The sequence below is a fragment of the Chinchilla lanigera genome, unplaced genomic scaffold (genome assembly GCF_000276665.1).
Source record: "Chinchilla lanigera isolate Chin_1 unplaced genomic scaffold, ChiLan1.0 scaffold00063, whole genome shotgun sequence".
Taxonomy (NCBI): domain Eukaryota; kingdom Metazoa; phylum Chordata; class Mammalia; order Rodentia; family Chinchillidae; genus Chinchilla; species Chinchilla lanigera.
Window position 1 is genome coordinate 101,829 of NW_004955464.1, and position 12,181 is coordinate 114,009.

Sequence of the window (12,181 nt, forward strand, 5' to 3'; positions counted from 1 at the left end):
GCCTGGCAAGCGCAAGGTCGTGAGTTCGGTTCCAGGTACCGAAGACCAAAAAAAAAAAAAAAAAAAAATACATGGTACACATACAATGACTGCCCTTAATTAAGGTCTTATGGTGCAAAGCTCAGTGTCAAGCACACAGAGACAATCAATGTCTATGAAAGTTAAGAACACACAGTAAGTTCCCAACTTATGAATATTCGAATTGCAACTTTCACAGATACTAAAGGACCTTGCATTACATAGATATGAACAAATCGCAGAAGTACCTTACATGACTACCAGACATCATCACAGTTGTGCTGCTGTGTGCTTACTGTACAGTGCAATAGTGTATAGTAAGAGCCCAGGATGTCCAGAAGCAAGAGGAAAAGCAGTGGTGATGTGGAGGTTTGGATTTTTAATGTTTTACATTGTGTATCTGTATCAAAGGTGTAAAAGACTCACTTTGTCAAACTTATAAACAAATTCAAGTTACCATCATTCTCCTGGAATGGAACTCTTTTATAAATTGGGACTAATGTTTTTTAAAGGAGATACAAACATGAAAGTGAAAAGCATCTTTGTAGTCCAAGATTTACATTTTTTCCAGTTATTTTGGGATTACCTCTCCTATGTGAAAAACTCTATCTTTCTGAGGCTTCAGCAATCACCCCCTTGAACCCCTAACAGCTTGCCAATTACCTTCATTTGCCACTTGTTTTAATTAAGGAAATTTTATGTATGTATCTATCCATATTCTTAGACTGTAAGTACTTAAAGCAGGAATAACTTATGCCATTTGGTATTTTTAGTAGATTAATCAGTACCCTCTATTCTCAACAGTACTTATATAATTAATATGATTTTTTAGCTACTAGTTTAACAATCTTACTAAATAATTTCTATGAAGAGTGCTACCTGAAGTTTTCTTCCTGTAATTGTTCTAATTGTAACTGTGCATGGAAATACTTTTTTGCAACCATCATATTTGGATCATCAAAAGAGCCATCCAACTGGTCAAGTTTTTCATTCATCATCTCATTCTCAGAAACCAGTGAATTCTTCTCATCTTGAAGTGTTGTCACCTAAAAAGCAAACATACAAGTACAAGGATTAATAGCAAAAGTCCCCTTAAGAGTTGGGAATTCATGAGTCTAATACAGACTAGGCCATGAAACAAACTTGTTAAATCAAAGTAGATGATTTCTAACAATCCTATGTTTGGTTCAAACAAAGGAAATCAAGTACCTATTCTTAAAATGTTATATCTGCTATAGTTTTGAGAAGAAATGTTTCTGTGTCCTAAATTTTGAAGGAACGTCAAATTGAATGAAACGTAAGAAAACTTTTTTGTGTCCAGCTTATGCTGTTCCTACTCAGCCAGTTACCATTTTAGGTTCATAGTAGAAAAATTATCAGTCACATATCATGTACTCAAAGGACAAGCACATCTGGTTAATAAATCAATAACAAAAAGCTAAATTATTTACATTTGCACAAGGAGACTGTACTTATTATTTAAAATAGATAAAAATATCCAAGTACTGAACCATATCAATGTTAGTATCTCAAGTTTTACACACTTTTAAAACAAGTTTGCTTTGCTCCTTGGTTCTATTTCTTTTGCATTCAAAAAGAACTTCCAAATTTTATGGCTGTAGCTAGACCTCTCATTAGATCAAACATTTATACATGATTTTACTAAGAATTACTTTTGTGAAAAGTGTCATGTGACATCCACCATGCTATTGTATAAATTTGCTACAATAAATGTTATCTGACAATAAAAGTACTTTCAATTGGTATAATTAATTTCATCAAGTTATAAGTGTGTGTATCCATCAAGTGTGGATAAGAGCTAAACAGGAAAGTAAAATAAAGCAACTGCCTTGAATACAATAGGCAAATTATAAATACTGTTCTTTGCTAAAGGAAGCTAAAGAGACCAGGCCTGAAGAATCCCAGAACAGACAACATGAGGCCTCATAAATGATCTAAACTTTGAGTGATCTGAAAACATAAATAAAACCTAGCCTGAGTTATTTCTTGTAAATGCCAATATTAAAGATAAACAGAACTTAAACTTACCCAGCCCAAGCAACCAACAAATTTAGAATTATACAACTAGGGATTTTTGACCAAATAAGGCAACTGTGAGGCTATAACCAATCATATTTCCTTTGCTTTACTTTTGTACCTGCCCTTTAAACTCCTACCCAATGGTACCCTCAGTGGCACTCTGGATCCTTCTCAGGTGTAGAGCTCCCTGATTCATGAATCAAATAAACTTTTTAAAATTGTATTATTATACCTCAGTTTATTTTTAACATCTCCAAATAAGAAAAGAAAGTTAGGGAACTATCCCTAGGCAGATGATGCGAAGAAACAATGTTCTGTTCCTAAACTGTCGTATAGGCAACTTGGTTACTATAATCTGTCATGTATAATTCCAAGTGGTTCAGGTAAAACAAAAGAGTGTAAGTTCCTGACCTTTAGACCCTAACAGTAGAAATGTAAATACTTACATAAGAGATGTCAAAGGAGCTTTGATAGAACCACACCATAGTGTGTGGATGGGTACAAACAAAAGACTATAGGTTGAATATACCCTATCTGAAATGACTGGGACCAGAAGTGTTTCAGATATCAGAGTTTGGAACATTTGTATGTATGTAATTAATTTGTTTCAAATATACCTATGCACACAGCCCGAAGGTAACTTAATACAACAGTTTTAGTAATTTTCTACATGAAACAAAGCTTGTGTTATTGAAATATCAGAAAGAAATCACTATTTCAGCCACTCATATGAACAATGTTATGGCTGTTTGGAATCGCCATTACTCTTGATTTTGAATGTATATGCTACAGATAAGCATTTATTTTACTCCACTCATGCACAGGCATTTATCAGTAATGTATTATATACATTTTAAAAGCAATGTGTTTCGCGTAACTAGGCAGCAGTGGCCTCCTTGTCTCACTGATTAAACAACAGCAACAGCATACAATAGCTGCTGTTAGTCTATGTTGTAATTATATGTCTTGATTAAAATTTTAACTTTTAGTTGAGAAGAAACATCAGAAGCAGTTGATGGGTCAAAAGTAGGTCCTTCAGGGATGAGGAGACATCCTACTAGACGGCTTTCTCAAATGCCATCTCTAGAATCTGTGCTGAAGTCTCACTTAGATTTTGTAAACTGATTTCTTGTTCTATTATAAATACATGCTGTTGTGGTTCTTCACTAAGCCCATAACACAGTTTCATCACATCACCTACAGATGCTTTTCATGCAGTATTAACATCTTCACTGTCACTATTAACATGATCACCTTGACTTAGAGCCACTGGTCAATAAAATGGAACCTGTTCAGCATTCTTAAAATCTCTTCTAGGGGCTGAGGGTGTAGTTTAATGGCAGAGCAAGTGCTTGGCATATACAAGGCCCCAGCACCACAAATCACATGCATCCATGTGCACACACACAAAAACATCTATATACATTTCCAGCTTACTTACAAGTCTGAAGGTATACTTTTTTAGCTATGTAAGGAGGTCAAACCTTACTTATTCCTCACTTGACATACAAAATCCTTCAGTCACAACTCTGTTCATCATTATAAATGAATACAGACATTGCCCAAGGTTTTATCAGGTATACACAACTATGTCTTTTTTCACTGTGTTCCAAGTAATGTCACAGATACACAATCCTTCATATTAAACTCCTTCTGAAATCCTTCTATCTCCATGCCTCCCTTCACTGCTGCCAGTGTATTGCTCAAGCAGATGTCTTTTTATTTACCATTCATTGATCTGAGGATACCCTGCCCTGGTCACATGACTGAATTAATAAAGTTACATTTGGGGGAAAGGATGTGGCATATGTACTATTTTTGTGAGAATTTTAGCTGGAAAATGAGCAGAAGAGTTGTCAAGAAATAATAAAATGTTGCAGTCATCCAGTCCAAACTCCCTACAGTGAGCAGAAGCCACGAGTATGAAATGTCTATGAACCAGTCAGAAAAAGATGTCCCTGCTGATCCTACTAGTCACCTACTTTGCAGACCTGAGGCTGAGTAGAGCATTAAATATGCAAATGTGTGGAAACTCACCCCTAGGCTATTACTTGGAATGTTGGGGTGGTTCTAGGTACTCTTTCCACAAGCTCCTATGATGATATATTCGTTAGTTTAACCATGACTTGTGTCTGTCCCTCTCTGATTGTAATTCCTAAACTTTTCAACCAAAATCAGAAGATCACATATTTTTCATTTTGTGTTACAAGAACATAAATCTTTCAACGCAGAATTTTATATTCTATGCTGAATGAGAATTTCTCAGAAAACTACATGGGAATCCTGAAACTAGTAGTACCAGAATGGCTCAATCCCTTTTTCTTTGTATAAGAGGTATTTTACAGTGAATTTGATCCTATTAGAAAAATAACACATTTCAGGTTCCTTGGGTATGTTTGTGTGTGTGCTACAGTGTGCGTAGCAAAGAGGCACAAAAGAACAGAGAGAATTTTCCCCACATCTGAGAGAGTTGTAGCATCCAAATACGGAGAACTGTTCTTTTTAAAGATGGAAGTAAGAAGACCTAATTTCTGCAGTCATTAACCTAAGTCATCAGTCACCGTGACCAAGTTACCTCATTATTCCTTATGTAAAAATCATGGGAATTAAAAATGTTATCCAGCTTTATCATATTTTAGATATTCATTCCATCTAGCTAGAACAATGCTACTAACTACACTGGTTCCTTCATCCTTATACATTTCAAGAAACTAGCTCATTATCTGAATAGATAATGCAACTTCTATATAGCATAAAATGAAGGTGCAATTAATCTTTTCTATACTTTTTTCTAGAGATTACCAAGATTTACAGCATAACTTTCACATTTGTACTTTCATAGAATAACTACATAAGCAAACATAAATATGTAACATTCAGTGACAGACCCTATCTGAATCCTTTGTATATAACTCATTTAATCCTTAAAATTATTCTAAATAAATATTATGATGACTCCTTTTCTCAAAAGAGTAAGTTCAAGTACAGAGAAATGAATCTGCTTGACTGAATATGAACAACTAGTAATATGGTCAGGTTATGAATACAGGGAGCCTATTTTACAGTCTATGCTCTTAAACATCAACTGTTCTTGCTCATGCCACGTTTGTTTATGAATATAAATTTATATATAAATATATCCATTGACATATACACATCAGCCAAACAAACAGCATGGAAGATCTCACACACACACACACACACACACACAAAAGGAGTACATAAGTTAGCTCATTTACTATTCATAAGCAACTATAAAGTACATATTTTAATTTTGCAATTTTATAAAAAGACAAAACTGAGTCTTCATCAGAATAGCAGAAATCCTCCAATTAGTATGATTTTCCCAAAGAAACAGGCCACCAATTTTCAACTCTCAGGGAAAATTACTTCTCAAATTCATGTTTTAATACTGAAGCTTGTAACAAATGCTTTGAATGTCTTCTCCGTGAAATGAAACCGATCTTCCGTAGCCTGGGCTGTTAGAGTGATGTCAGAGGAAAGAGGTCACTCCTCACCAGGGTTTCCTCTTCCATACCTGCATATCCAGTTCTTGGCATCTCTGCTTCAGCTCTTCTTTCTCTGCTTGTGCTTCCTGAAGTTCTTCCAACGCCCTTTTAAGCTGAAATACAAAATGTCACTCTTACTAAATCATGTTTTAACAAAAACAGAAAAGTACACTCTTCTTAAAACATACACATACACTAATACTAGAAATGGGTTTTAAAATTTACCTATTAACAAATTAATGTTAATTTTATTATGTGTGCGGATACTGCCATATTCCCATTAACATTTAAGACTAAGCTTCCACAGAAATAAAATATATTTGAATCCTTATAAAATAATTTCAAATGATTAGAGGAAGTATATTTTAATTTCATCACAGAAAAAAAATTAGAAAAACATCTGCATTTAAACTAAATTTTAATTAAAAAAATTTGAAATACTTCTTGAGATGACTAGTCACACTCATGAAAAAAAGATGTCTAAAAATAAAATAACCAGATGTGTAAAGTTGCAATTTTCTCATCTTTTACCCTTGCCCTTACAATGTAAGACTGGGTTGTACAAGAGGACAGTGAATTTCTCCCCATGTAATATAGTCTTGTAATAGAATCCTTAAGTTGTTGCAGAATTCTTATGTTGTAACAGTCTCTTCAACCTTAAGTTGAGCTGTCTCTTCAATTTCACGTAAGAGAACAACGATAAAATATCATATTATTAAAACTATAATTAAAACCTAGAATATTTTTCAGAAATTTTTTTATCATTTAACTATTTGTGTAACCATCTGATATGGACCAACTGTCAAAAGGAAGGTTTAGTGTTATTCAACTCTTGGCACATAATCACAAAAACACCATTTGTACATATCCTTCTATTTAAGCCTGATGGAGTAGTTGGTACAGAAACTGTATTACTGTTTTCAACACTGTTCTCACATACTGAAATACTCACCTGTTGCTCTAATTCCCCAACAGCATCATTTGTAGGAGAGCTCACTATTTCCTTACTCATCAACTGGGAAATTAAAAAAGCAAAATTAAGTACAATAAGTGATGCTTATAAAGCAAAAACATATTTACTTAAAAGAATGGTAAAATTGTAGCTTTTCCTTGCTTTAATATGATGATCCTTAGGACACTACTCAAAACAAGTTTTATTAGTGATTTAACTAAATAACAATGTTTGACCTTATTAACGAGGACACTAAGATTATGGAACAAGAGCCAAAGCAAACCTCTCCTCCTCTAAAAAAAAAAAAAAGTATTCAAGCATATTAGGGAGGACAGTCTATTTTCTCTTATCTCCTCTGCACTCTACTTCACCTGAGAGTCTTAGCCTGATATTAAGAATCAGCACTGCATATTATGAATTCTGAATCTTTCTGTATCTTCTGAGATAATCAGAATAGCTTAAATCCAGGCTACTAGGCTACTAAACAGAAGTACCAGCATATTTCCTCAGATATCCAACGTTCTGAAAATGCAGATGGTATATATAAACTATAATCTCAGGAAAGATTTCTCTCATTGGCAGAAAAGAAAAAGAAGGAATTAAAATTCGTATCTGCCTGCAAACTGTTTAACCTGTAGTTAAAGGAACTTGAAAATAGTAATTTATCAAACAGCTTTAGAACTAGAGTTACCAAAATTGGGCTTAACGGTTCTTCAAGATATTTTTTTTGAGGGGAAAAAAGGAAAACTCACTAGCTAAAAACAAGTAAACCCACTACAAAGGGCAAGTTTATAAAAAGAAAAGTTTGTTCACATGAAGACAAAATTTGTATGAAAAGTTCTATGTAATTTGGCTAAAGATTTTTATGCTTACATGAACATGATATAACTCACCTCTTGAATAGCAGTCATGACCACATGTTGGACAGACTCTTCCAATGTCATTATATTTTTAATATGCTCTATGATTTAAAAAAACAAAAATTTCAAAAAAATCTTTTTTTTTACAAAGTCCCTTAACATTCAATAAACAGAATATAAAAATATATAGGCACAAACAGTCCTTTCTGCAAACATATTTTTCATTGTATGTCCATTTAAAGTAAGTTTAATACATTCATATTATTATTTAATGCTTTAAGATGAGAAAAAAGATATTATAATATTAAAATAATTATGACAATAATTATTTAATTCTAGGCCCAGAAAGTTTCATTTACTCCCTACTTAGTTCTTCCCAAGAAAGCTTTCACAGGGACTTATCTGGTCTCTGTAAACTCCTGCTCAGCATGCACTTTCTCACAAGAAGTTTATTCTACCTGACCACAAACAGACCTGCAGTAAGTCAAGGTGATTATCCTGAGAGTAAGTGAGAAACTCTAAAGAAGATTCCTGTATGCATTTACAGATTTAAATCCACTTCAACTGCATGTTCCTCAGCTAAAACAACTGTCCCAAAATTCTAAGGACTTACTAGTTTTCTAATACCTTTATTGTTTCAGTGATGCTTATCTTCATTTGTTAAGTCAGAAATTGTATAAATAGTCTGGTAGGGTATAATATGCATCTAACTAGTAAGTACTAAAGGGGAAAAAAGAACAAACTAAGAGGATGCATAGGTGATGGAATTTATTTCATTTAAGTGGATTTCGTAAATAATGAAGAGTTTCAAGTTTGCAAAAATCTTTCTAAAAATAACCTTCTTCATCACAAAGAATACTGTGACTAAACCAGTCCATTCTTGTAACACTGAGACCATTGCAGTACCCTGAAATCATTCTGAAAATTGATTCCGGAAAGTACCAAGGCATGGAAGCTATTTTTATTCTGGATTTGTTTTGTTTGTAAATTTTAATTAAATTACTAACAGTTTATTTACTTATCTGCTCACATGTAAAAACTGAGAACATGTACTTCTAAAAATAAGTCCAATTCGATAGTTCAATATTCTTGATATTTTAAGCAATGAAAATAAACTATTTTCTTATACTTACTACTTGTTAAACTTTTTTCTTATGTAGCCTGGAATTGAATTTGCTTCCATATATAAGAACAAAATTGCTTAGTAACACTCAGATCTAAGTAAAAAATATTATATTTTCTACCGAAATTAGCAGGATACAACAGAATCATCATTTTCAGGGAAAATTATAGCTTAAAATGTCAATTATAGCTTAGAGTAGAAATAGTTCATTAAGTCATAAGAAAACAAAAAAAGATGAAACATATTAAATAAAAACAAAATAGAACCAAAGACAAACAGTTCTTTGGAATAAATAAAACTGAAAAACTTGGTAACATTCATTAAGCAAAAGCAAGTTACATATAACCAGTAATTAAAGTAAAACAAAACATTACTCAAAAAAAGTAAAAAGAATAATTATAAAAGAAAGCTATTAGATTTATACATGAATTACTTGTCAAACTGTGATTAAACATTTAGGGAGCTTTTAAGATTCAATAAAAAATTAGCCTTTATGTTCATGAAAAAGTCCAATATACAGATCTTTGACATTCTCTGTAAGTAAAAAACAAAAGCAAATAAAGAAATACTTCCCCTAGAAAAAATATAAATTAGCCACTTAATGACAGAGATGCAACAATATAAGTTTTCTGGTATCTAATCCCTGTTTTTTTATGTTGTTACACAGTTGATTTTTATTTTTCTTCTTCTTGAGTTTGTTCTTACTGAATTTATCCTGTCTTGTAGAATGTGGTCAGTAAAGGTCTATCTTACACACTCAAGCAACTAAATGTTTTTTTCAACCACTCTACCACTGCACCACATTCTCAGGTTACAAAGTTTTATAAAGGTAGTATGCTATAACCAAGTTTTGGTGAACCACACAGAAAACAAGAAAACAGCGTTAACACTCTTACCACCCCATCTTATGAGCTCCCACAAAAGGGAGATCTAGGTCTGTTCTGGTCATAATTTTATTCCTTACATGCAACGAGAAATGATCTTTTTGTACTCAGCAGAATCTGGATCACTCTGTTTGTGAATGTAATGGACTGATTCCTTTTATATCATCACACTTATCAGGAGATCCAGGAAGCAGGGATTTAAAAAAGAATAAAATATCTGAAGAAGCCTAGATTGTAATTAGCTGAATATTTATTTGTGGAAGACTGAATCAACTGCTCTATCTTACAAAATAGATAATCTATCAGATAAAAAAGTACAATTTATTGAATATCCACCAAGTTCTAGACACTTGTTATATTAAACTAGAATAAAATTTATATAATTTACTTTTTTTTTTTTTTTGGTTTTTCTCTGGTACCGGGAACCAAACTCACGACCTTGCGCTTGCCAGGCAGGCGCTTTGCCGCTGAGCTAAATCCCCAGCCCTATATAATTTACTTAATGAGTATCAAAATTCAGGCACAAATAGGAAGCTATAGATATAGACCTTTGGGCTGGGGACATAGCTCAGAGGCACAAGTGTGTGCCTGGCAAACGCAAGGTCCTGAGTTTGATTCCCAGTACCAAGAAAAAAAACATACAGAGCTTTTTAATGGCAGAGAAGGAACTGAATTTAGATCATCTGGTTTGTATTTCAGGTTGCTTTCTGCCATGCTGTAATAGTAAATTTTGATACTACTTTGTAAATGCAATATATATATGATAGCAATGTAGGTTTTTCTCTAGAAAGTAAAAACTTCTGTTGGTTGAAATTCACCTACCTTGCTTTTTCTCACAGTTGACCGCACAACCTAAAATAAGCTGAAGCAATCTCCCAAGTTCCACGGAATCTGAACATTCAGTTATTTGGTTTAAATCAGGAATAAGTTCTTCAGAAATCTGCTGCCCCAAAAACTGCAGTTTCAGAACAGTAAGTTAGATCACTCATTTATATACACTACAAAAAACTTTCTATATGTAATTTTAAAAGAAAAATTAATTAGGTACATGGAACAACTCAAGCTAAATCAACAAATGACAAATTAATGGTTATTAATTAAAACCAGCTAGCAACAGTCAGGCAATCTCTCAATATTTTAAGTAACCAACTACAAGCAACTATATTTACTTTTTATTTGATTCCACTGTTAGATTCATTTAATTTAAAAAGCATACGATGCAGTCTATTACACAATGTATGTTAAACCAAATGCTTTTTTAATATATAATCAATTAACAAAAAAAACTGCAAGATAAACGACTGCACTTTACAAATGAACAACACATCTAATGGATTAATTTTTCCTCACCATTTTTTTCTTTTTAATCTTTTTAAAAGGATTTTGGCATTGAGTAAAGCTTCAAAATGAGTTTTAGAAATTAAATTAATTCAAAAATTCTAGTGTATTAAAAGTTTTTTAAACTATATATTCACAAATTTAAAAATAGACCAAAAAAAGTAATAATAGAATCAACTAAAAAACTGCCAATCATTAAGTAATAATTAAAGAAATTTTATTTGAGAAAATAATCAACTTAATGAGTATCAATATAAAAGGAACTTTTATTCCAAATTTAGTATCTAACCTTCAAATCTGATTTACACAAAACTTGTATGTTCTAGTATATGTGCTGCCGAAGGGAGCACAAAACTTGTATGTTCTAAAAATGGCAATAATAAAATGCTTCAATTACGAATTATATTCCCATGTCATAAATAAAAAGCCAAGTCATTTTTTCAATGTCAATATAATTATTCTGTATTTGAAGTCAGATACTTTTCATACCTCATGGTAATAACTCACAATTCCTTGAAGGATCTTCTTTAAATTACTAGCCTAATGTGATAAAAGAGTAAGATATGAATTTTTGCTTCATATTAACAATGAAAGAATATTTATACAAAGATGAGTGATAGTACTTTCCCCTGATATAAGCAACAAAAACAGGACAGAATTCTTCACCAAGAAAATGTTAAAAATAGTACCATGAGCCTAACAACAGAAATTCAAATTACATGAAATAAATTTAATGGAACTGAAAGGAGAAATGGACAAAAAACCAGTCACTATTAGAATTAAGAACTGCTCCCCTCTGTAACTGACACAATAATTAGACTGAAAAACTAATAAAATATAAAAGATATACATGGCATATCAACACATTTGATATAACCCATATTTACAGAACAACCGTATAATATGTACTTTTCAAGTATACATGGTACATTCATGAAAACACATACCATAGTTAGGTCGTAAAGTAAATCACAATAAATGTAAAAGAATTTCTCATACAGGTATGCTCTTAAGCAAAAATATAATTATGTTGAAAAATCAATAAATGAAAGGCATTTAGAATCTGAACTATCTACTTATGAATTACTCCTAAGAGAAAAACAGAAATCACATGGGAGATCATCAAATATGTTAGACTAGATGAAAATAAAAGCACGGTATGTGAAAATGTATAAGATGTGGCCAAGGCAGAGTTTAACATAAGGGTTAGAACGGGCCTAAAATTGATGTATTTAAGCTTCTACCTTAAAATGCAGAAAAAAAGAGCATATGTGAACAGAAGAAAGAAAACATGAACAAAGAGGAAATGAATGAAACAGTAGATAGCTATTAAAAGAAAATAGAAAAATAGAAAAACAATAAATATTAAAGAAATATAAACACACTAATTATTAGTAGTAGGACAGATGAAATATCAGTTAAAGAACATATAGTCACTAGTATATTATCAGAATAAT

At 32.2% G+C, this 12,181-nt stretch overlaps 1 protein-coding gene across 1 annotated transcript in view; it reads right to left on the bottom strand.

Moving 5' to 3' along the window:
* The window catches only part of Hook1 (hook microtubule-tethering protein 1), an 81,520-nt gene that overhangs the window by 53,934 nt on the left and 15,405 nt on the right, over window positions 1-12,181 (bottom strand). Inside the window, exons 4-9 of the mRNA XM_005398478.2 lie at window positions 11,214-11,264; window positions 10,209-10,341; window positions 7,413-7,480; window positions 6,520-6,582; window positions 5,597-5,680; window positions 898-1,064 (exon numbers count right to left, since the gene is read on the bottom strand). Of these exons, the coding sequence (XP_005398535.1) occupies window positions 898-1,064; window positions 5,597-5,680; window positions 6,520-6,582; window positions 7,413-7,480; window positions 10,209-10,341; window positions 11,214-11,264 (566 nt within the window). The remainder of the gene's footprint in view (window positions 1-897; window positions 1,065-5,596; window positions 5,681-6,519; window positions 6,583-7,412; window positions 7,481-10,208; window positions 10,342-11,213; window positions 11,265-12,181) is intronic.